At 46.2% G+C, this 26445-nt stretch overlaps 1 protein-coding gene across 3 annotated transcripts in view; it reads right to left on the bottom strand.

The window, feature by feature from the left end:
- Positions 1-1072: 1072 nt before the first annotated feature.
- CAMK1D (calcium/calmodulin dependent protein kinase ID) overlaps positions 1073-26445 on the bottom strand; it is a 236106-nt gene continuing 210733 nt past the window's right edge. The window contains exons 8-11 of one of the 3 annotated variants that reach the window (XM_074573301.1): positions 24970-25048; positions 13570-13657; positions 12797-12935; positions 1073-5085 (exon numbers count right to left, since the gene is read on the bottom strand). In XM_074573301.1, coding sequence (XP_074429402.1) covers positions 5039-5085; positions 12797-12935; positions 13570-13657; positions 24970-25048 — 353 coding nt within the window. In that variant the 3' untranslated portion in view covers positions 1073-5038. Of the gene's footprint in view, positions 5086-8697; positions 8960-12796; positions 12936-13569; positions 13658-24969; positions 25049-26445 lie in introns of those variants that run through there. The other 2 variants (XM_074573302.1, XM_074573299.1) reach the window with 2 other exon arrangements.

The raw sequence follows: 26445 nt of genomic DNA, 5'->3' as shown, positions 1-26445 counted from the left end.
TCTTTCTACAGGATCTGCTGCTCCTCCTGAGCCTGCAAATCATGAGTCTGTGCCTCAGTGTCACACTATACCTCCAACCCACCCCGTCTTTGTACATGGATGTGCTTTTCCAAGATATACCTTCCCATGGATGTGCTTTTCCAGAGCACAAAAGGTCATCTCACCTCTCCTGGTACAGTCCAGCATCTAATCTAGTTCTGTGGGCACAGTTGCATACCACAGCTTTGAAGCTCTGAAGCTTTGAAGTAATCAGATTGGTTCTGGCGGTGGTTTCTTCAGCCACAACATAAACTCTGTTTAAGTAATTTGCCTTTCTCTTTTTAATGCTGTGAGTTGGCCATTTTCACTCCTGTTCACTTCAGCAGAACCAGATGCCTGAAAGCACCTGTCTTCGACCTCAAGCATGGTCCCACCTTCCTGCTGGGTGCCCAACTCTTGTCTGGGTGTAGTGATTTTGCCAGCTATTTTTAAAGAGGAAGAAATTCTTGTGTACCAGTGAGTGAAAGCCAGAAAAGCAGAAATCAAAGTGGGTAAAATTAAGAAAAAAGAGGCGGGGAAAAAAGCAGTCACAATACACACTGGAAACATGGTCTGGAGGAAAAAGAAGCCAATGATGGAGCACACGCAACAGCCATTGAAGCCCACCGCTGACTGCAAAAGGACTCAGAAACACTAGCAAAAATCCCGTCTTCTTTCATGATTCCCATCACAGGCTGTGTAAATCACCAGGACCAGCTCAAAGGGGCAGCACTCTCCAACAACTGTATCTCCTTTGCCCAGCCCCACACAGACATTCTCAACCCCCAGGAGACAGCCATGTCTCTCTATGCTGACATGGCATCTCTTCCAACAGCAGCTTTAGGAAACACCTGAAAGACAAATCGTCCCTTTAATCTGTTTCCCTATGGAGTGAATCGGGGAGGAAAAAAATCTCACTGTCCTTTGCGACATAAAAGGACATCTTTGCATAAAACACAACGGAGCAGTGAAGCAGCCGTAGAAATGACTCACTCCCTTTCTTGCACGTGGGTGGGGGCTCATGCGCTCAAAAACATCAGACTTCACATCAGGGTGATTTAATTGGATTTATTGGAGGAAAACAATTAGTCATCCCTTTAAATTGTCATTATGATAGAAATCTCGATATGTATACATGATTGTCAAGGCAGAGAACCACTTGCGACGTAGCCCCATTAACAATTTGCAGTATTGCAAACTCATTATGCAGATAAAACTTTTGCAATGCCTTAATACATGCATGGAGTAAATACACATTCTCCCTTCTGTTTTGGACATGGATGCTGTTATGAATTAATTCGTATCAATCACAAGACCTGCAATATTAGGCACACTGACATTCCTTGACTAAGGTTTAAGCCTTTGTAGAAAACATGCTTGCATTTTCATTAAAAGTCAACTGAGAGATGTTTTGCAGTTGGGGATATTTGGGGAGTCACTAGTCTGGGCAGACTGGGCTTTTTTTCACTGTTTGCTGACCTGAATCAAACATCTACCTAAAAAAAAGGCCCAAACTGACCAAAATGCTGTTTCTCAACTAGAGGCCAATGTGCAACAGGACGCTGACGCGTTGACCAGAAAAAAGAGTCACACCGTGTCTCCCTCTGAGCTACAGCCTTCCATGCCCTTCACTTTGAGGGTCATACTACAGCTTGATCTAGCAAGACATAGTACGTGTGATGCCATGCTGGGCTCAGGGGATGCAGACGAGAGATGGAAAAGCTCGGAGTTACCCTGCACGTTCCCCTAGGAGCTCCCGCACACCAGGAACCACAGCACACATCCACCTCCTCCTGGAGCCTTGCGCCACGTGCCCCCTCAGCAATCTGAATTCAGGCTGGTTTACAACCATTATTAATGATGATTTTCTATGCTGCCACGTAGTGTTTTGGCAATGACACAGCATCCTGGCTGAGCACCAGCCTTGAAGGTGGGTCAAGACTTCTTGGTGCTTTCAGCCACCACGGAGCACTCCCTTGCAGGATTTCCAAGGACCAATACTTGCACCCTACGCCACCGGCATGGTGCTTTGCCTCCAGCCCCGTTGCTTGGCATGTCCTTGCCAGGAACCCAGAGCAGTTTCCCAGCCCTTTCAGATGGCTCTGCTTTGAGTACTACTTGAACATCATCCACACTAGCACAGCAACCACTCAGGAGCTGAGACCAATGCCCTGCTGATGCCCACAAGAGGACTGGGCTGAAGCTACTACAAGTACCATGTGGCCATCCTGCATCCTGCCTCAGAAAGACCAGCACAAATGAAAATGGGTCAATGGTTAAGGGAAGAGAAGGCAAGGGCATGATTTCCACGTGAAAGAAGGAGAAGCATCACAACAAACTCTTCCACGGATAAATGGTGGCACTACATGGAGGTTCAAGGATTAAATGCTAGTATTTAGGTGGTGGTGCTTCAGAAAGGATGGGATAATTAGCTCAGCTCTCTGCCCTATTTTGTGCAGGCAAATAATCACAGCATCTTGGTCCCCAAAATGCAGTTCATTCTGCAAGAGGTGAGAAAGAAATATCATGTAGGAAGAGAAAAATACGAAGAACTGCATGAACCAGTCTAAGATCTGACTAAGAAAAACGAACCAAAAGAAAAAAGAAAAAAACAAAGAGACACACCAACATGCTTCTTACTAGTCCTGAGCATTAGCAACCCAGGGAAGGAACTTTTGATGCAGATCAAATTTTTAAGCATTGTATTCAAAAAGGGATCCTCCCCTCCCCGACTCCCTGTTTCTAGACGTGTGTACGTGACCGCTGCATAGTTTTAAGCTGCTCTGGATGGTGACTCTTCCTGTACATGCTGCAGAGCATTCAACAGAAAGACAAAATACATTACCAGGCTTTGCAGTATCTTGTTTACAAAACATCAGCTTTTGCATTTACTCAAATTCAACGATGGATTTAGAGTTACAGATACATCGAGTCATTTAAAAGCAAAACGTAGAAGTAAACCCCTTCAAGAAAAGGTTGGGTTGAATGTGCATAAAGAAAAGGCTTGGGAAATACAGAAACAGTGAACAGCAGTTTAATACATGCAGTGCAGTATCATGCATTTATTGGACATTTGATGTCGTCATTAGTTCAGCAGTGTTTTTTTCACAACGCTTGCGAACGTACATGCCCTGATTCCACTCTGGAGTATGAAAAAAATGTAAGAGCCGCTCTTCTGACCTTATCATTTATGAAGAGGAGGGAAAAAATAGCTACCTGGACAGATCAGTGGCACGGTTCATGGTGGGGACGGGGTCTTGAGAACCAGAGTCTGGGCTAAAGAGCCTTTATCCTCCGTTACAAACACTATTTACACAGCTTTGACCCAACCGTGCAAAGTCGGACCAAAAAACCTGAACCAACTCCTGACCTCCCACTGGTGGGATCTGTGATCCCTGGGGACACAACATGCACGCTCACACACACACACGCACACGTGTGTCATGGAGATGGGATCATCCCAGCAGAGAGGATGGGAAGGCAGGACCCAGCTGCAGTCATGCGGGGAAAAAAACAAAAGGAAGGGACTGCATAAAACTTGCTGCTGGGCGAGACATCTGGAATGACGAATTTACCAGGGGAAACTCTGTGCAACATTTGTGAGCAGGTCGCCGTTTCCTCACCCAGCCATTGCTCACAGTGATCTGCCAACTAATCCTCCACGCTTGGTTTCCATACTGTTTTCCTTGGATACCGTAGTCTTTGTGTGTGTTTCCTCTTTTTGCTTGAATGAGTGTAATTCTTAGCATCAAGTTTCTGGTGCAAACAAGCGTGATAACAAAGCTCTGGGATGCATTCAGGCCCCACTTCAGACGGATAAATACGCATGGGAGCAAGAACGCAACTAATCCCATTAAATGGGAATTCACGTACACTGAACGGATGATACTCCTGTACCTCAGGGCTCAGTCTCAAAACTGTTATTTTGCCAGTAGATGAATCCCCTGACTCTTTTGAAAGAGCAGAAGCACCAGGCTACAGTCTGCATGAACTTGATGGCAAAAACTACCTGGTGTTCCTGTGCAGTGCTCACCTAGTGCTGTTCTCCTCTGGAGCTGTTGTCACGGGGGGAAATAATAGCACAGGTTCTCTATATCCAATCCAGTTAATGCCAAGTTCACATCAAAGGACAATATTCTGACCGTTCCCCAAAGGCTAAAAGGTTTCTGGCTTTCCCTGGGGACTTGTTTCCCTAAAAATAGGGTCACACTTAAGGAAGGGGCAGCCTTGGGGCCAGCTGCCACTGCATTTCTTGGGCACCCTGGAGGTCCATGTTCTGGTTTCCAGAGGGTTTGGGGAGAAAAGCCAGAGGTCAGGGGCTGTGTTGGCTCCCGGCGCTGGGAAAAGCTTTGGAGAAGCCCTGAAGTCCCTCAGGGCTGGGCAGGAGCCCAGAAGAAGGAGAACTGGTTATAGAAAAAAATACTGTCAATAGCCATGGAGGAACGCAGGACACGTGCATGGTGGAAACCCCTATCTAATGCTTACTGCAGAACTACATGGAGATGCCTAACGGTGGGCTGACACCCATTTCTGTGGTTTGATTCATATCAAGAACGAACCTCTATCATTGCTTGGTTTTATTGCAGCACCACAACCGTAACAGACACACAAGGCATAGGTAAAATCCTACTTTTTTTTCTGCACCTACTGCTCTAATGGCACCTGTACAATAGCAACCAGGACAGAAGGGACATCACCAACAGAGTGACACAGTCTCCGGAAAGCATTGCTGCCAGGTTTTCCCCGTACTCCTACTTCCCCACTAGCAGTGCCGCGGGGCCAATATCCACTTCGTGCTGCAGAAGGGATGATCCAGCAGAAAGTTAGGATGCACTGGGAATGAAGTCACATGCAAGGTCAGCAGCGGAAGCCCCTGCCACTGCAACACTGACTTTCAGCTCGCAGAGTTCACGGGCAGCCTGTCCTCACAACTTCTTCTGCAGGCTAAGGGGCCAGCTGGAGGTTTTCTGGATTTTTTTTTTGTTTGTTTGTTTTCCCAGCAAGAGCACTGCTGTTGGCATCAGAGGTGGCCTCTGTGACTCTGGAGGTAAAAATCAACAATCAAAGCTGCAAGCAAAGAAAAAGAAGGGGAAGGAGCTGAGGAAAACAAGTTACAAAGGAAAAACACATCGGTGCCAGTAAAGTAAAGCAGAAAAGGGTAACAGACAGGTGAGTCCAGGCTGAAGTCCTCACGTGAGGAGCAAATCACCCATGGTTTAGTAGGACAGTCCATTGGGAAAGAACCCAGAGGGATTTTTCTACCTGCTCCTTCATGGCAAGGCTAGCTGGGGATTTGTTTTGAATCTTCTACTTCTGGGCTATTAGCCCTTTCCCCCCCCACACACGTTATTTACTCCTGTTTTTGCATTCATTCGTGAGGGTGGCTGAGCAGAGGTGGATTGAGGCAGGGGGAGGACACGCAACAGCACTGGAGCCTCCCTGGCAAGCGATGCCCGAGTGTTTGCCGTACCAGGCTGTGCCACCTAGGGGCAAACGGCTCCAGCCCCCTCCGTAAATTTGGCCTGGGTGCTGCTAAGTCATCCTAATTAACAGATTTATCCCGATTTAAACTGAGACATTTTAATCAAGAGATACTTCGGGTCTCAATGCCAAGAGAGAGATCTGTAAGCATGTGGTGAACTCCCGGTCAGGTCTCCAGCTGTGTTTCACTGATACAACTTCCCAGCACCCAAAATTGCAGCAGAAAGAAACAATTTTGCTTTTAAGTGCCTCTGTTTCTTGTCTGAAGATCCCAGCAGTTGATAGCAAGCCAAAGAGAATGATGACAAATTACACAACCATGGCAGAATATTACTTGCAGGAAGGAAAACAAATCACCCTAATTCGAAGCGTGGAAGGAAAGAATACCCCTCCCAACAAAAAACACAGAAAGCATCCAGCAAGGAGGAGCACACAGCATATGGGAAACCGCCCACCCCCCCAGCTGCAGGACAGTCATTGTCTGCCTTTGCTCCCATCACTGCTCTTTGTTTTGCAGATGGAAATCCGTTTGATTTATTTATTTCGGCAAGATACGTTTGGACGCTGTGTTTTGATTAGTGGCCTCAGCAACTACATCAGATTCAACCCAGACCTCAGATTTCAGAAGAGAAGGCAAAGGAGGGAACGCTTGAGCCCTAACCTTTAAAACCACTCTGCAAAGACAAAAATATTCCCTAACCAAACCCTGCACGTCTGTAAACGTGGGGAGCCCCGCTGACGCCAAGCTGGGAGACTGCCTACTCACATCCCTGCAACTGGAGCGGAATAGGGCCAGCTGGGCTTACAAAATCATGGGTGTCCAAAATAACTTCAATTTCTTGAGAAAGGAGCCTCTCCTAAACTAAACCTTCCTTGCTCAGGTTGGCAAAATAAAGCGGCCTTAGAATGAGTTTAAATTGCGTTATGCTCCTTTTCAGACACCTTTGCAGCAGGACATAAAGAGCCCCGAGGGAAAAAGCCGATAAAGCTCTTTCTACTCTTTGTCAGTGGGGCAGGATCACGCTGCGGCAGCTGCCTGGGGATGGGGGCTTGCAGCGAGGAGATCCCCCGCCCTTCGGTCTGCCCAAATTTCACAGAATCACAGAATGGTAGGGTTGGAAGGGACCTCTGGAGACCATCTAGTCCAACCCCCATTTCAGTCAGAAGTCCTCACCAGGGAAATTATAAGGAGTTTTGCCACCAGCCCCAAAGAGACCAATATCTGGCATCTTTCCTAAAGTGAGAAGTTGAAGTTGCAGCCTTTCTGCGTGAGCATCCATGCCGGCTACACCACCATCAGGGTAACCAGAGGCGCCCAGGGGCTCGCTCAGATGTGCCACAGCCCTCCGAAAACGGGGAGCAGCTTAATACCGAGGAAACTAGACATCTTTCAGGTGAAACAGGTTTAAGTGCCACCAAAGGAGTCGCCTCTTCAAAGAGAGCCAGCGTTCACTGCCACCTGCTTTTCCAGCTTTTAGCGCTCAAAATACGATGGATGAAATCCCAGCTCTGCTGGTCAAAGCCAGCCAACTGAAGCTGAAGCAGAATTTTGAAGTCTTAACGAAAAGTATGTACCTTATGGCTTTTCCCAGCATGGTTACTATTGCCTGATTGATACGTTCAGCTGCGTCTGCGACTGGCTTTCACAATTTCTCGTGTAGGATAAATGAGGTGAGCGTGGCAATAAGAGCACGCTGCGGGGACTGGCTTGTGCCTCTGGCTGGGGATGGACCCGTCTTGGGTGTAAGAGGCTCACAGCGGCCGGGGAAGGGTGCCTGCCTCTGCTGCCCGCCTCCCTTCTCGCCTCCTCGAAGGGAAATCACAGCTGGGAATGGCGTAGACGTAACCTGGAGCCCTTCGGCAAATCTGGGCAGATCTCCTCTCCTCTCTATTTCAAGCTGCTTTGATGCACGGCTGCACAACACTCACGGTGGCTGTTCCTAAACGGTGCACCAGCACACGGAGCCTGGGAAGTGCATGTATTTAGTAATTAAATAAAAATGGGGAAACTGAGTTTCTTTTGTGTATGAGCTTCTGGGGAGGAGGGGGAGGCAGTGCCACCACTGTCCTTGCATGTGCCCCTGCCTTTCGGCGAGGTCCTGCTTTCCCAGCTCAATGCTCCTCACCAGGCAGAGCTGAGCGTGGCGGACAAACGCTACACCTGACCCTGCAATTTTGCACCCAGGAACCTGCCAGTGCTTCGCAGAGCGATGCAAGCATCGCCCTTCTCCCCAGGGGTGAAACCCAGGCACGCAGAGGTTAAGGTCCAAACTTTGCTATTTGGTTTCTGATACTTGGTTTTGGCCACTCTGGGAGATGCTGAGCATCGGCAACACAAGGCAAAAGTGCCCGGTGGAGCTGCAGGTGCTCAGCACCTCTGGCACGGAGCCCTCTGGCTGGACGGGAGGAGGCTGGTGAATTAAATGTCTTGCTCGAGGGCAGCCCAGCGAGTCAGTGGCAGAGGATGACTACGACTCCCAGCCCAACGTCTTCCTTTTCTTTTGCTCTGCTCATTCGGAGGAGATAGGAGCTGCAGGATGAGACCGTGTGCTCTGCCATTTCGTTTGCTGAGCTCTGGTGGGCTCCTGACCGGCACTGTAAATCTGCCTCTCCTCTGAAAGAAGGGTGCTGCAGATCCCCAGCGCCACAGGAATGAGGTCAAGGATGAGCTGACTCCCAGCTGGGGGCAATTTAACTCTCGCCATGGCTTTCAAGGAGGAGGAGGGGAGGGAAAGAAGCAGTTTCTTAATCTGAGCAGTATCAGCTCTGCTAAAGCCAGACAGACTTGCAGTCCAATTTGAGGAGCGAGAAACGGCATGCCATTGAAATCCTCCCGTGTTGCAGAGTTAATGTCAATTCCTACCTACAGAAACAGCCTATCCTCCAGCAAACTGGAAGGAGGGACATTACTGGAAGTACTTTTTAAAAGAAAAAAAAAATAATGCTCAGAAAAGTATCTCTATTTAAATAATCCAGTTGAGATGTTTGTAGTTAATGGAAAAAAAATACAACATATACTGTTACCTACACTGAGAAAAGAGTAAATCACTGGGGAAAAGAATGAGTGTTCATTAGTTAGAACATTGCTAGACTCACATATATATATATATATTTATATATATGTATATATATGTACAGCACCAGAGACTGTTAGATCCGTTCCCCCTGGAGTCATTGCAGTTTGTGATAAATGAAACATTTCAGAATTGCAGTATAAAATATGGCCATAAAAAAATCTTCTTTCTTCTAGTCCTTCGCTGAGCGTGCACCGCAGGGTGGGATGGCGCAGAGGAGCCCTGCCAGCCCGGCCGCCTGCCCGCTCCTCGCCGCCCCGGCGCTCACTTGCTCCCTGTGTGCACTGTGGTCACTGTGGTGGGTCTGGGTCTCCGGTCCCCTCCTACCGCAGAAACGCCTGAAGAAGCAGATGAAACAAAACTACAGAGAGTGGATGGAGACATACCTAAAAGGAAAGCCAGAAACACAGTTAGAAATGTTATTTTTGGAGGCGGCAATGTGGGCAAAGCTGCGTTGCTTTCGTAGCACGCTACAGAGCAGAGGGGACCGCAGATGGAGACGGTGCTCCTGCTCTTCCTGCAGTGGTGGGTTGGCTGGGTACCTCCATGGGGCATCTTCTGCCCTCCTGGCCCACCGCCGTTCGCCTACTGCCACCACCGGCAGTTGCATACGCATGTCGCAGTGAATAAATGTCCAGCTTTGGTATGTGTTCAACCAGACCGGTTCCACATTTCTGGGGCTGAAGACAAAGAGTTGCGGGATTCAAAAATCCCTCCAGCATTGCGCTCGCTCAGAATAATTTTCCTTGTGGGCACGTTAAAGATGATTAAACTTCTCATCATGGCCATCTAGCTAAACGAACAGACTGTGCACCTGGACTAAAAAAAATCCCCCCGGCATTCCGCAAAGATGCTGATAAAAAAGTATAGCGGGTCAAATTCGTTGCTGAGTTCCAGCAAACCTAGAGGGAATGTAAATTTGTGTGACTTGGACATCATTCTAGCGACAGCTTATGTCTCTCCAGGTTTCGCTGGTTTATCTCCAGGACTTCCAGCTAAGAGATGTAGGTTGACGTAGGCTGAGTATCCGGACTCAAAATTTACCCAGGTAGTTCCTTTTGAACTAATAAAAGACTTCTGACAGATATTTTGCACGAAAAAAAAATAAAAATTAGCTAAACTGTTTATAGAAAGAGCCTGCTTCCAGTGAACCCTCCGCCACAGCTTTAAAAAACAAAACCCTCCAAAGCATAACCCCTGAAAACCCAATGCAGGCTGGGTTTTGAATGACAGATTCAAGATTTTGCTATTCCAGGACCATGTCAGCAGTTTCTATGGAAAGCATTAATGAAGAGAAATAAAATATATCCTTGCCAGAGCTTTCCGCGGATGAACTACCCATCTCCCAGCAGCTGCTGAGACCCCACAGGGGCGATCCTTAGACTTTGCTGGTACGTGCAGCTCTCCATGCGGTTCGGTAGCCTTGTAGGCACTGATGTGCAATGGCAGCTCCGGAACGGGAAAAGCTGCCGACCAGGGACCTGTCATGGTCACCTTGCCCTGACAAGATGCAGGCTCAGAGTGATTAGAAATACAGTCCATTTTTCCAGCCTGGTGAATAAAGGATGGATAAAATCTATATTAATACATTCTCAGACTGGAGTTTGATTCGGCCCCTTGACTACTTAGGATCTTTTCGATGCTTGTTAACAACTTTTACCTACTTTTCCGTCCTTCAAGGTGGTATTTCAACCTCAGGGATGCCTATGCTGTACCTACACTCGGCCACATTACATTTCCCAGCAGTATCGACATTTGACATCTTGGCTTACACGCTGCAATTTATCTGTTACCTTAAAAACACAGAGACCTAGGTGCTGTACTTATCTAGGCAGTCCAATCATGTCTAAACAGAATAAACCAGGCATGGACTGAGAATCAAGCCAACACACTTGAGAAATCCCGACTGATTCGCTTAGACTTTTCTGACAGGTCGCATAATCCAGCCTAATGCATCATCTCGGCTCTGCGCTAATAGAGGGAAGAGAATTAGGATGCAAGCCCGACATAACCTACTCTCAGGCGAAAGCTGTATTTAATTGTCTTCAATGGTGTGAAATTGCTGCATTTGAAACTATTTGGAGAGCTCATTAAATGTCCATTAATAGCATCAGGCAGTATTATATTTTGTAATGGTGGCACAGCTGTTTCGTGTAACTTGCTGCATGGGATCTTCCTCGTGCAAGAAATCTGTCCCCAGAGAAAACCGCGAGAAAGAAAGAAGCAGGAGAGAGACCTCAGAGGTTTCCCTTTTCCCAACAGGAGGTATTTGGTAGGCTGCATGTGATACGTCAGCTCCCTCTTAATATCACTCCTTGGATTTGCTTCTGGCTCTCCTCGCTGGTTCTCTGAGGCGCCAGCATCTCCTGACTCTAATTTCTTTGAGGAAGGGAAGCCCTTCTGTATTGTCTGGCAAGCTGGACTTAACCTGGGATGCTTGGAAATCTTTCGATACTTTTCTGTCTCATGTTTCTGACATGAAAAAAACTTCACCTGTCTGAACACATCTGGTTCTATCCTTCGTATGCTGACTTCTCCATCACTGCAAACTATGGTTGGATTCTGTACAGGGACCTGCTGGATTCTGTCGTGGTTAGACAAACTTCGTTCTCTTCCCACCCTTCTTGATCACAGATGTTTTTCCATTACTATTCAGACTACTCAATGCTATTAATTAACACCATTTGAGATTAATCAAATGGATGGATGGAGATTAATCGCCCACCAGTTTAACAGCAAAACATGCCACCAGATGCTCCAGACCTAACTGTGGCATACTGTGGCAGGAACCAAAATAAAGGCACGTTTCTGCCCTCTAAGGGGTTTTCTACGTCTTGCTGCCTTGCCAGTGCATGGTTGGAAGCGCTTTGCTGCCGGTCAGCACTGCATCACTCCTTTGCAGGTGCCAGGGGCACAGAGATGCTTTTTTCAGCAGCGGCCCTGGGATTTGGCGCTGGGCATTGCAGACTGGGCACAGGGCATGAATCCCCATGGGGCCTGGGATGCAGAGGGCTCTGCTCTGGCTCGGCCGCGGCACAGGCTGGGAAAAACATCTCACGCAGCGCCCAGAGGGCAGATCCCACCCCAGCCATGGGGGAAACGATGCCCAGGGCATCAGGAGAAACCACAGCTTCCACCCAGAGCTGCGGGGACTGCGGCTGGTGGCATGGCCTCATCAAGGAGCAGAGGTTGGCAGGCAGGGCTGGCAGGGCCAGAAAGCAGCACCATCCAAAATCCATCCTGAATAGTAGGTGCTTTTGGTTCCAGAATAGTGCAGGGAATAGTCTAGAAATGACCACTTCAGTCCCCAGTGAAGTAAGCACTGACTTGCAATACCATAAGCTATTATGGCATTCCTTTTTGGTGCCGTACCTTAAAATAATCTCCTCTAATTATGAAGTCCACATCCTTCCATTTCGTGATATACAAATCTCTATGGATGGACAGAAGGGAATAAAAGAAATGCTCAGAAGCCAGAGATTAAATAGGCTTCATTGCAAAGGAGGCATTTCTCTCTTCCAAACGATCCCTTCGCTGCCACGTCTCCTTCCCTGGCATTCGGAAAAAATATATATTCCAAGCCTCTGACTCCATTGGGCAGCTTGGAAATCTCAATTATAGCATGTAACAAACAAGGCAGCGGGCCAAGTCCCGTTGTGGTGTATGGAGCCCGAGTCCTGCTCAGACAAATGAGCCTCTTCTTACAGGAGCTTAATTTGGCCCAGGGAGAGGGAAGCTGGGTCAGACTGGCAGGATCAGTCTCCCCCATGGAAAATGGAAATGGAAAGTAAGCCAATTGTTACAGAAAAATGTCTTATCATAATACTGGAAACTCAAACGTAAACAGTTTGAGTAAACTTTTTCAGCTTTCAACCAAATACAGAACTTTTCTGTTGTGGGGGTCTGGGTCTTTTTCCCAAGCGAAAGCCCTTTTTCTCCACCAGAAACAGTGTTTTTCTCTCAAAAATGCACCGAGCTGAAAACTTTTTTTTTTTTTTTTTTTAGTGCATAAACTTTTCCAATTGAATCATTATTTTTTGGCCAGCTAAAACTGAAGGCCTCAGTCCCTTTTCAGTCCTTATTTTAAACACCTGCTCACACAAAGCCAAACCTACTGGCAGCGAGGACTGCAGCCTGGGAGGGGGGGTCAAGGAGAAAATGGGGATCCCGTGAATTCACCCGGTTGCTGCGGGGGGAGCTTTACCGGGCTGTCGGCTACTCACAATCTTTCCGTGTGGCTGTGTCGGGAAGCGGCGTGGCGAGGCTGAGGGTGCTCGACACGCTGGCGCTCGCGCTGTCCAGGCTGCTGCCGAGGTGTAACCGTCTCATGTGCCGCACGACCGCTGTGGCGTTAAACGCTTGCTGGAGAAAAAAAAGAAACCAAAAAAAAAAAAACAAACCCCAAAAGAAAGGAAGAATTAAAAAATCGGAGGTGGAAGGGTTAGTTCTGCTCCTCTCCTGGTTGCTCAGAGTTGCCAGAACTCCATGAGTCCATCATCTTTCAAACTTTTCACAATTTCTAGTTTATAAGCTAGAAACTGCAAAAACAAGCAATCTGCATTTATTCCCTGGTCCTGCTCCCCGTCGTTCCTTCTAGCACCCAGTTGGGATGTGGCAGCCTACAAGGAAAGTCGTATTTGACACATCCTACCCTGCACCAACACACAGGGTGTCCACATTGCTTCTTGTCACAGAATCACAGAATGACAGGGGTTGGAAGGGACCTCTGGAGATCATCTAGTCCAACCCCTCTTCATGTTCATGTCCCCCTGCAATGGTGACCCAACTCCACATATAACCATGGGTGCTTCAGCTATGAGAAGCCCCAGCCCCATCTCTCTTTAAAAGGCCCTGGGGGGCCTGAATAGCCTGGACCAACTATTTTGACCCAAATTTCAGGCCACAAAAACACTAACACACTGAAAGGGTGGCCGTATGGTTGCCACATTAGCAAAGGTACGTGTCTAAGTGTCATCCCTCAGGACAGGTCACTTACTCTCCATTTGCTTTTTGCAAAGTTCTTCCGGATCTGAGCACTGACGGACTCGTGGATGTTTTTGTTGAGCGCTGTATCACCAGCGATCCTGTAACAGACAGACAAGACAAGTTTTAAGAGATCTTTTGCTCTCCTTGAATACTTTTTCTTCTCCTGGCTGGTCCAAGGTGTGATTGCTCCTGCAGTGATCATGATTTCATTCACACGAGGGCTCAAACTTCCCACCGCTGTCTCTGCTGGCAACAGTGGTGGAAAATCTGGGGCAATAAAAGCAAGCGTAGATAAGGCTTGTAGGTCTGGCAGCTACAAAGAGGTACGACGTTATTTTGTTGGTGCACGGCTGCTTTCTGTCACCATTACAGCCCTAGATGAAAACATTCTACCTTTTTTTTTTTTTTCTTTACATCTAAAGATTTAACATCAACAGCCTGAGACTACTTTTAGCCTCAACCATGCAGCAGCTTCCAGAGCCACTCCAACCTGTCTGATTTCTGTTTGCCCTGGAGATTTTCCTGCCACCCTGAAACGTACATAGCCATTCATCATGATTAATGTAGAGTTACAGTAAAGTAGATACACGGACACTCACTAAAGCAGCAAAGGCTGCACAAATAGCTTAAGCTGAACAACCTAAAAACACAACCTTAAAACTTAACTGATCTTGTTTCACAAACAGATAAAGACACATTCAAATCTCCGGTAAACACAATCATTTCAAGGGAATTTAATTGATTCTTTTAACTCCTCGAGGCATGTGATTTGTTGGAAGAGTGGGCACCATAGCGAACTGATGTTGGGCCACATGCTGGGGTAATTAGTGCTATCTGACCTAGGTGAAGCCAGGAAGCAAAGATTTCCTCTTATGTTGTATGTGATGCGTACAGAAATCAATTTTTTAGTCACAGTGTAGAAACCCAATGCCCACTAGCAATAAAAAATTATAAGAAACTGAAGAATCCATCAGGGCCAGAGCCTCACAGTCTGGGGACCTCCAATAAAATAATCAGAGGGTCTGGGGGACTCAGCGGTCATCTAGTCCTTTCCCCCACCCCAGCTCTGTCAAAGTAATTTTGACAGATAATTGGCTAACCAGTCCTTAAAGATCTCCAAAAGATGGAGACTCCTCAGGCAACCTATTCCAGTGCCCCATTATCTCCCAGAAGACATGGAAAATCGTTTATTCCCTTCGTCTTTGAAGCATCCTTTCACATATTTGAAGACTGTTATCATGTCTTCTCTCCGTCTTCTCTTCTCTAGACTAAACAAACTGATTCTTTCACTGTTTCTTCATAACTCATATTTTCTAATCCTCTGATCTAGTGAGCTTCTCTGGACTTTCTCCAGTGAGTTCACATCTTCCTTAAAGGGCGGTACCCAAAGTGTTCACTGTTTTCCAACTAAGGCAGCAGAATGGCAATGTTGCTTTGTGTTTCTTAAAAGATGAAGCTCTGCTAACATACTCTAGCCTGCTGTTTCCATTTATGCGTCCCACGAATTGGAGACATTCCTTTCATTTTGCCCAGGTTCCAAACTGTAACCCTGTTCTTCAAAGGACATGCAGCTTTTTCTACCTTCATGCCAATGGCACATCTGGAACCAGTCTCCTCCAAATCATTCCCCTCCTTCCTGCTGGCAACACTGACCCAAGATGTAAGAGAAATGAGATGAACTACTTGCTCTTGGGAGTAAGGTGAGAGACTAAACCCCCATCTCCCAAGAGTGGAGAGCCACCAATCCCATTCTGTTGCCAATGAACCAATCTATACTGAGTTATTCAAAAGTACTGGAGCCAGCAGGATTGTGGGCAGGAAGGAGCAGGGTTCCCACTCAGGGTAGCCTACCTCCAACTGGGAAGGACACTCGGGTGACTGCCACCGCCACACAACCTCTAACTCAAGTAGACGGAAGAACGGGTACCGTGAGCAAAGCATGGTTCCCAAATGACACCTGACATCCTCTCTTGGGGCCCTGTGCCCTTGATGGAGAACGGGAGGTGTTTGACTGAGAACTGGAAGATCTTCAAGTCTTCCTCTGAAGAGGATTCCTTCTGATCACCTCTCCCACCGACAGGGAGGCAAATTGGTCTGGATTTCCCACTGGGGCCAGGTGGCTAAAAGTTTGGTGAGGCAGCATCTAGGTTAAGCACCATGTTCACTGCTCCATCCTCTGTCCCTCGCAGGGAATACTGCCAGGCCCAGCACAAATCCTGGTGGATCCAGTGCAGTATATGCTCCCAGATGGACACAGGACCCATCTGGCCTTGCACTCATCATAAAGTGCATTTTCTGTACTTCTCTAGTATGAAACCATCACGTGAAGTAGATCCTACAGCTTTATTATAGATGCACCTATGTGACCCAAATGACATGACCCAGAGTGTCCCTGACTGCCTCTGGGTCACTTCTGTGAAGAGATGACCCAGCAGCCTGAGAAGACTCTGGTCGTATTGCCTGCCCTGCACAGACCTTTAGCTTAGGTGTACAGCTGTCTGCAGATCTGCGCACACTCTCCTTGCACCCACTCAGCCTTTTGGTGCAGACAGACGCTACAGTCACCCCAATATGTCATGAGCACTCTGCTCTGCTCAAGAACACCTCTTCGGTGAAGGCAGGTGTCTTCAACATGAGCCAGCTGGGAGCACTGACCATCATACTACAAATCTGCAGAAGAAAACTAAGCTGAACACTTAACGTGTAGACAGCTATAAGTCAAAGTATCCGTTCAGTAACGGATCGAAAAGACCAAGCTGCAAAGAGGAAATTTACTTACATTTGCAAAGAACATTTTTCCTCCAAAGCATTTTGCTTTATGAACAAGTTTGTTAACAAGCTGCATAAACGCAGATCATATTTCCCTCTTGACAAATTTTATTTTGGAAACATGGGCAGACCAAGTTCTTGGGGTATGATACCCTTGCCAGCTCTTCCAGAAGGTCTTTCCTGCCAGCCTCCACAAGGACTTGCAAATGCATTTTTGCTATATGAAACTTTTAATCAGGCATGTAACTCAAATACGAGCTATGTATTTTTTTGAGTTCAGGGATCATTTTCTGAAATGTTGATGGTTTCAATAAGAAACCACTGGTTCCAATAGTTCATGAACTATCTTCTACCACTGCTAACTCTGTGTTCATTATGCAATTCCTGTAATTCTGGAAAAGTAGTCTCGGTATTTGGGTGTTTCCCAAAGAGGGAGAATAGTAGGTGTTTACTTTAGAAGGGGATAGACCCTGTGAAGCCCTCATATGCTACAGTGATGGGGACCATCCTACGTCTAAGGTCCCTTCAGCAGCATTAGAACCTTGCAGATGCTAGTTTTTAATCAGAGCAAAATAAGAGGAGTGCTGGGGCTAACTTAGCGCAGCAGGATCTGTTCAAACACGTGCTGGTATGCCGAATGGTGAATGGTGTGGCCCAAAAAGCAGCCCTGGCTGCCAAAGCTGGGTGTGGGATCGTTCCCCAAGATGCCTCTGAAGAGCTGTCCTGTTAACTATGCAATGCTAATGCTGTAACATCAGGACTCTGCTTTTATACTGTATTTTGCCTTGGAGGATCTTCAAACTTTTATACAATACTCATGGCATTATGGTGTTTATAGTATAGTTTTACTTCTAGGAAAACAAAAGAAATGTTACCATCCATTTGCTGTTGGTGTTTTGCTGGAGATGTCGAGGTTTAAGAACACAGGCAAAAGAGGCGGAGATGAGCAGGTAGAAGTCATATCCTTTATATGATCAACTGTCTGAAAAATGAGATAAGCTTCTGGGCACACAAACCCACCCATGGGTATCATGAGCATCATCTATACTGAATGTATTTCATCATGAACTTTAGTTCCCGTGCTGAGAAGAAAATGCATGAAATTTAATAGAGATACTGGTTTTAGAGCATGTTATAATCACCCTTCCACCTTTCTGTATCTCTCACGGTCCACAGGCTATACACCATCTTGCTTTTCCTTTTAGGGCAAAAATAACTTACATCTTTCTTTCTTCTTCCATCCCCTGCACAACATATCCTTCTCCTACAGGAATCAACTCCATTTTCCCTGAGAAACAGCCATCGTTTGTTTCAGAAGTGATCAAATTGATGCATATCTACTCAAACCCTGAGCAATAGTTCTTGGCTTTGGAGTTAACTTTGAAGCTGACTGTGTCAGCACTGAAGCTTGTTTTTACCAACTATACCAGCTGGCCCAGTAAAAGATATTACTTCTATCCACCACACAGGTATACAAAAAGAAAATGAAACAAATCAGAATAATGCATGATCCGTTATCATGTAAGCATCAACCAGAACCGAGCAAGGACTGATTAGCCTAACTGGAACCTGGCTTTTCTCTCAGGGTCCGTGTTTTGCAGCACCTGGAAGCAGTTACAAACTGACAATGGTCTGGGGAACTTTGTGTTGAAGCTGGTCTTACATCCAATTGTAAATATATAAGTGTCTCAACACGCAGAATTGGATACCAAGGTCCACAATGTGACGACTCTCCACCACAAATACTTCCACTGAAGCCAAGGAGGATATTTCTCATGAATAACCATAACAAATCTGGCCCTGCACATGCGAGGAATCTAATCTAATGATCAAATATGAGTTCCTAGTATCTAATTTATTTTAGCTCTCTATCTGAGTTCAAAGCTATCACAGCAATTTATCTGGCCATACCACTTCTGAGCTTTGAGAGAAACCTCCAACAAAGACGAACCCAGTAAATTTCCTTTTGGCCGGTGCCTTGTTAGCATGCTGCAAACACATGTCTCTCACATCCTCCCTGCCCACGATGGCAGGCAGAGTCTTTAATCTACCATTATTTTCTGAACCTTTGTGCTGAAGGCAGCCAACTCAAACGCTGTGCTGGCCAAACGCTGCTTGGAAATCCTCTCGAGTACAATGACAGGGAACATGGAGTTAGCTGTAATGGATAACGCTGAAGGATCATAACTCTTCCATACATACACACACGCATATATATATATACGCACACATACACACATGCATGCATATAAATATACACACACTGTATCAGCGATGCTCCAAAATAAATAGAGTGAAAGGACAAACTCGATAAGAGTTTGATTTAATGTTGTAAACATCAGCAGTTCCCTTCAGGGAGCCCTTTTCACACTTCAAACAACATTGTCTGAGAACTGAGCTCTTTGTAAACCGTGTCTTTTCCCTGGGTGGAAATTATTATCTGGCTCATGCTCTCTGGCACATAATAAACACGCAGGGTCATGGTCACAATTTGCAGAGGCTCAATCCTTGCCAAAGCTTTGCGATTCTTCGGCGTAGGCAGGGATGGACGTCGGCACGTCCCAAGTATCCGCTCTCCCTCTGCACGAGCAGCGGGGAAAGGCGGGGGCCACTCTTGTACCCGTGGACACAGGTGTCTAATTTAGGTGCCACAACCTCCTTCTCCCCTATACAGTCTATACAGGGAGGCGATACATACGTTTAATTTAGATGTCCCAAGTTGCCTTCGATGCCATAACTGGCTTCAGCACACAGCTCTAAATCCCATTTAGGGTCACTTGGGAAATGTCTGACAGAGCAAATAAATTCACGGCGTGCCTTCCAGTTCCTAGACTAGCTTCCTAACCGTTGGACCTTCTCTTCGCTCTCTGAGGACTGTTTTCTTTCCCTCTGACCCAAGCCTGGAGGCTGAATTTGGGGCTGCAGGACGCGGCTTGACCTGACGGGGAGCGCTGTGTGAAGCTGTAGCTGGAAAAAACAGGTCCTCTTATTTCTGCTGCTCGCCCTCAATCACTGCAGCCTGAGCAACTGCCCTAAACAGGATGTGGGTTCTGACATGGCAATATATTTAATAAACTTAATTGCTGTCATTAATATGAGCTAGGGAAACATTAAAATGTATGAAGCTGCAGCAAAATTACCCCGCTCTTTTGTTACCTTCATTTTCCACGTCCTTTTCAAAAAGTCACAGTGGAACAACTAAGCAGAACATTGCGCCTTGGCAACACACCATAAACTTTGCAAGGCTGCAAGCCTCAGTGAAAGATAAGCTATAAAATAAATAACTTTTCCAATGGAAAGCATAACTCACCTGTATATTAAACTGGAGAAATCTGTATAAATGGACAGATTGTACAGGCTGGGGTGTAATCATTATACCAACAAGTCTGACATATTGTACTGTTTCAACTACCATACTTCACCGCAATTATTAGCCTCCTTTACTGCCAACTCCAAGTTTAACATACCGTCCCGCTGCCAAGGCCATTTGATTATAAATAGCAAAACATCACGTAAATGCAGGCATGTGGGGAGCAGATACAGCCCAGAAAAGTGGGCCATTGGGAAGAAGTATTTACTTTTTTTAGGGTCTGATCCTGTACAAACATTTAGTCATGTGAATAGCTGGCTATTCTTAAGCAGTTTCCCGAAATTCAGAGAGATTATTAACCTTAAAGGCATGAGTGTAATATCTTGCAAGATCCAGTTCTTGCAAGCCTTGTTTGGAAGTTTTTAGTAAAATCACGGTAATTAAAATAAGAGGTATATTTTGGAATCATTTTGTTCTTCAGAAATGTTATATATTGAAACAACAAAAATCTCATGGCCAGGTAGCCATCTCGTGCATGGGTAACTATTTTTATCAGAATCAGATTATAGTGTATGTGCTAAGTATTCACAAATTGATAGATTTCTTCCTAATTTGTGGCTGATACCAATGATCTGATACTGCAGGAAAAGATTTCACAGGAGGAAGAAAAAGGGAAAACTAGAAAATGTCACTACATGGAGCCACCTCATCATGTATACTAATTCTCTACCATTTGCACAGCCCCAGGGGGTAGATGCTCTGTGTTCAGCTGTGGAGACAAGGAGCCAAATCCCGACCCTCACCGAAGTCAGTGGCAAAACTCCCATTAACTTCAGGGGCCCCAGGATTTCACTTCATGTGAACTACAGGGTTCAAAAATGGTCCTCCAGTTACATTGCTCTACAGAACCAATCACACAGACAAAAAAATACCTTTTATGGGATGCCATTAAGGCCTACTTGAAGCGTAAGCACTCTGTGAGAGCGTATCATTTATGGGACCACTTGAAATCTGCTCTGACCATCTCTTCCCACTAAGCCAGTAGTCTTATGTACCTCATTACCTTTGACCACACACAGAGAAGACAACGCTCTGCAGACACTATGGAAGGTGAGGCTGCTAACGGATGCATGCTGAAAAATACATGCTCATATGAAAAGGTGGTACAGGATGACCCTATTATAAAGGTCACGATAGCTAAACACTTGCACACTTATCTCTGACTGGTGCAACACTGAATGCAACTACAGAGTCATAGAATCACAGAATGGTTCGGGTTGGAAGGGACCTTAAAGATCATTCAGTTCCACCCCCCTGCCCTGGGCAGGGACACCTCCCACTAGACCAGGCTGCTCAAAGCCCCATCCAGCCTGGCCTTGAACACCTCCAGGGATGGGGCAGCCACAGCTTCTCCAGGCAACCTGGGCCAGTGTTTCACCACCCTCACGGTAAAGAATTTCTTCCTAATATCTAATCTAAATCTCCCCTCTTTCAGTTTAAAACCTTTACCCCTCATCCTATCACTCCACTCCCTGATCAAGAGTCCCTCCCCATCTCTCCTGGAGCCCCTTTAGGTACAGGAAGGGGCTCTAAGGTCTCCCTGGAGCCTTCTCTTCTCCAGGCTGAACAACCCCAACTCTCTCAGCCTGTCCTCACAGCGGAGGCTCTCCAGCCCTCTGAGCATCTTTGTGGCCTCTTCTGGACCCGCTCCAACAGGTCCATGTCCTTCTTGTGCTGAGGACTCCAAAGCTGGACACAGTGCTCCAGGTGGGGTCTCACCAGAGTGGAGCAGAGGGGCAGAATCCCCTCCCTGGCCCTCCTGGACACACTTCATTTAACCATCATAGCCTAATTTCTTTACCTCAAAGCCCCATCCAGCCTGACCTTGAACACCTCCAGGGATGGGGCATCCACAGCTTTGCTGGGCAACCTGTTCTAATGTCTCACTACCCTCACAGTAAAGAATTTCTTCCTCATATCTATCTAAATCTACGCTCTTTCATGAGAGAGAAGAACTCAAGCCTGGACTTGTTGGAAACCTAAATGTGTCCAGGCTGGGGGAAGGACACAGCTGACCATTGAGAGGAAGCACAGAGCTCTCCTCCTCCTCCACTGAAAAGGCCTTCCCCTCCTGCAAAGAGGAGGAGGGGATGCCATTGCAACAGATCTAATGGCTAGAATGAGAAAAGAAGCGGTAAAAACCTCATTATTTCCTGGCATAAGCAATCTGGGTGGAAAATGCTTCTTGAGCAATGGCTTGGCGAAAGGAGAGCCTAGCACTAACTCTGAAATAACAGATAATATCCCGGTGAGTAGCCTTGATTATCTGAAAAGGCATTTTAGTAGCATTTATCACTACAGGATCCAAACTCTCCAAAAAATCACTGCACCACTCTCCAGAGAGGTCCGTAACTGCAACATTTATGTTAGAGGAAGCTTTTCAGAGCCAGGAGGAATGAGATAACGAGTTTTGCTTAGAGCTCACTGGGAAGGACAGAGGCAGATCTGAAGCCACATCTTTGGAAACCTCCATGCTTTGCTTTCACTGTCGAGCTCTCCTTCTGCTCTTCAGTCCACTGGCAAATATTGTGTCTATGTCGAGGCGAGGTGGATTTGGGATGGGGTATGGAAACTTGGTGAATATTTTAACCCGCCCTACTGCGGCGCCATTTGCATGTCTGACATCTCAAAGGCTGACCCCCAGCCATGCTTTACGTGCTTGGGGGGTACCCCTGCAAATGAACCACTGCCTTGCAAAGTCAGCCTGGCAGAAGAAGACCCCCATGTCACAGAAATGGGGGAAACCCTTTCTGGGGGGTTGTTTTTAAATGGAAGATTGGATTCTGTAGAAAATGTAAAAAATTATGGAGCAGTCTGTGAATTTCCATTGGCCCCTGGCCATGATACACAAAAGAAAAAAAAAGAAAAAAAGAATGAAAACATTTTTTATCATTTTGTTCCTTTAGGAGGGCCCAGAAGCTGTGTGTCTTACAAGTGCCACGTTTCTTTGTTGCTCTCCAGCAACCAACACAGATGTAGCTGGGCCAAGAGCTGGATGCTTACGTTTTGTGTATCTTGGATGTAAGGCTTTGGAAAATCTGCCTCTGCGTTATACAAATGATCACCTCATTCTCTGCTGGGAGTTGCATTCCCATTGTTTGTTCCGTATTTCTAATATTGACTTTTGTAACTTTAATTTCCTTAGGCTCAGGTCAGTATCATTTAGAAATGGGTGTTGGTTTTTTTCTTTTATCTCACAAAGGCTATATTTCATTTCCCAAATTTCCTTTTTTGTTACACAGACAACACAGTTATTGATGGGACATTGGAAAAAGGGCAGCTCCGGGTCTTGACTTCTCCTCACCTCCGTGTTGATGCCAGCCACTGATGCAGCTAAAAACCATCTGTAAAATGTGTCTAATTGTCATTGCCATGGAGGATGAAAAGCAAGACCATTGCTTTTCTCAATGATTTACATTGCCTTCTGCAACCCAAACCTCTCCTAAAACTTTTTAATTGTAAAGGCTGATCCTCAGTCTTATCTTCGGCCTGATTTGTAACCGCAGCGACTGACAATCTGCAGTCAGACATCAGTACTTCACTCCCACTATGACGAAATCAATGCCATTTCACTGTATTTCTACCACTTTTGTCGTCATAACTTACTGAGTGCCTTCAGGAGTGTCAAATCATTAATTAATGATGGTGGTAATTCAGCAGCCTGCGTATTGGTAAAACTTTATCAGCAAGTAAGGCAGAATGGTAAAAGGCTCTGAAAGGATTTACTTCCCATCTAGTCCCAGGTCTGAGAGCAGCAGTGAGATGAGACAAACCAGTGAGTGTCAGAGAAAGGAGCATAAACCCCTTGAAGCCAAACTGACGAATTTCTTCTAAAGCTTTAGTTGTAAATTTTACTCTGCTTTGAAATTTAACAGGATTATAATCTGGGTACTAAGTTCTGTCCCTTCAGAGCTAGAAAGGTCAAGGAGCGGGTCCAAAACCCATGTCTGCTGAGGAAGCAGAGGTGACCAGAGCCCCACTGATAAAGCTCCCCAGCCTCAGGGGGATGCAGACTCCATCCTCGGAATGAATGTCTCCAAGTCCCGGCAGAAAGCAGTGCTACCTTAAAACTCACTGACGACTTCCATGCCTGTGCTTTTCTTGCCACGCGTTTTATACTTAACTGCGCTACTCGAGGCTGATTCCTGGGCTCAAATTGCATCACCAGGATGGTTTTGCGGTCCATCAAGCTGTTGAGCTAGTTAGGACACTGGCTAAGTGGCTTTTCTGAGGGGCTGTGTTCACTAAGGAAAACCTTCTGTTCCCCTGCAAATGCTCAGCCTAATGCTATTATCCAGCCAGTGCTCCAGAAACTGCAAACGGAAATGACATTTGTGGTAATTGTGATAGCATAAAAACACAGTCTAATGCACACCTGGGGTGAAAATGTCATGCCATTGACTCCTTTCTGTTGCAGCTATTATAATAACCAAAATAATACCTCGCTTCGTCTATAATGGTCCTTGCCCTAAAAGACTCGCATCTAAGGTCCATTTTTGGCTGCAGCTGGCAGTGCGGGGTGCTGCTCAGCCACTCAGGGTTGGCCAAAAGTCCATGAGCCACTCTTCCTTTCAGCTACATAATCCTTGGGTGACGTTGGTGAAGTCATCCGTGTGCAAAGGCATTATCTAATTTAAACCACTTAACAGAGGGCTAAATTACGAAAACAGTCAGACCAGGTAATTTTCTGTAGTCACAGCAGAGAGAGAGCGTTTCATATGCCATAGCATATAGCCAACTCAGACTCAGCTTATCCCTCTCTAGGGTTTCCTGTCTCTTCCATTCAACAAGAGAGGGCAAACCAGCTCCTTACTGCAAGCAGGAGGTGGACCATCATCAGTAAAGCACAGGTGAGGACCTCTTACTTCATGGGATGCTCTTAAGTGCTCTCATATTACTTTGGCAAGGTTCTCATGAGCAGGTTGATATCCATCTTTCTACACGCCTGCAGAATTTGACCTTTTGCCCCAAAATATGATTTCTGGGTTCAGTCATTTTGACGTATCCTACTGCTGCACTACAGTCAACATACGTAATTCAGCATCTCACTGAATCCTTATACAGATACTCAACAGGTTGGTGCATGAGATTGAAGTCCATCATGGTTTTCCACGAAAATCTGGAGGACAACGGTGGGGGTTGTAAGAACAAGGGCACAAAGTTACTTAGTAGAGGTTTGTATACCACGTCACGGAAAAAACACTTCCATCCATGAATGTAAAATGATGCTCTCTGTCCTGAGGGTTTCACACAGCAGTGACTGTCACTTACCAAGGGTGCCGTGCTGCTTGCTCACAGGTGTATCTTTTATTAGGGTCCTTCTCCATCAAATTCCGAATGAAGTCTTTAGCTGTAAAAAGAAAAAAAAAAGAGAGAGAGAATAATTTAGAGCAATAGGGTTGATGCCCAGTTCTGCTGTAGGATGATCAGCCAACAGCATTGATCAAGCTACCAGGCGCCATCTGACCACAGCACCAGAAAATGGCCCTGGCTCATTTGTCATTTATTGGTATAGATATAACCGAAGTGACTTGGGACTAAATCCAAGCTATTCAGTATAGCAGATAAAAGTGGAATGTGTCTACTCCTGCAGGTATATTTAGGAGTGAGACAGATAATTCAGAGTCAGCGGAGTTCAAGCCTGCCAGGTCTCAGCTCCCTGATCAGCCAAGTGCCTCTGATCATCTTAGCGGTCTGAATATGGCCCCATCTGTTGGAGATGATGGTGAACTGAGTGGGAAAGGCAAGGAGGAGGTCAGATGCCAAAGTAAGAGGAGCTTCTCATTGCTTCTCACTCCAAGCAATCGCACACATGGGCAGCTGTAAGGATATGTTGCGTATTTAAAAACAAGTTACCAAGGAAAAGGGACTCTCTTGGGCATGAGGTAGTGTGTTTTTAATCGACACTATAATGGAGGGAAGGCAGATCACAGCATGGCGTGCATCCAGTAGTTTCAGGAGGAAGTAGCTGAAGGAGCTACAGCAAAGCAAAATATGGCAGGAAAATCTTTGTGCTGATTTAGGTGATGTACTTTCCCCCCAAAATGCAAAGGGGTCTGCCAGCAGACCTTCATATTTTCTCAGAAAACCCTTATGGGCTTAAAAAAACTTCTCATCACATATATTTTTAAGCAATCCATCACAATGATATCTGGACTGCAGATGTAAGCAGCGTGAAATGTTGTTCTATGGGGAGATAACAGGATATATAATCATCTTTAAAATAAAACACTTCTTTTTATATCTCCCCTGCCTTAATCAGTAGTACTAATGAATCAGAAAACTTCACTTCTGTCTGGCAAAATGTTCCTAGAATTCATTTCTTCTCCTGCGTGAAACAGCAGACATTCCCCTGGGCTGGATGGAGCAAGAACACCAAGCTTGCGTGACCTCTTGGAGACCACACAGCACATCGGTGGCACACGCAGGGTGCAATGCTGAACATGTCCCTGCCGTCACCTGTAGGCGCTGATGCTGGCAGACCACGACTCGTGCTGCAGCCAGAAGCCTTTAGGCACATTTACCTCCCACAACAGGGTAGTGTATCTGCCTCTCTGCCAGAATGACTAGAGCTACGGATTAAATGGCTTCGGCACTTTGGCGGGGAACTGGGTGAGCGCATGGGCAGCTACCTGGATCCAACCACGTGGACAGCACTCTCAGTTTCTCAATCTGCTTACCCACCTTGTTTAGAAGCCATTAATTTCTTGGGTTTGTCTTTGTTGTATACACTGCAGACTTGCTTCG

This window comes from Larus michahellis, chromosome 1, assembly GCF_964199755.1.
Source record: "Larus michahellis chromosome 1, bLarMic1.1, whole genome shotgun sequence".
NCBI classification, from domain to species: domain Eukaryota; kingdom Metazoa; phylum Chordata; class Aves; order Charadriiformes; family Laridae; genus Larus; species Larus michahellis.
The sequence above is the reverse complement of the archived record's forward strand: the minus strand, read 5'-3'. Positions and strand labels throughout refer to the sequence as shown.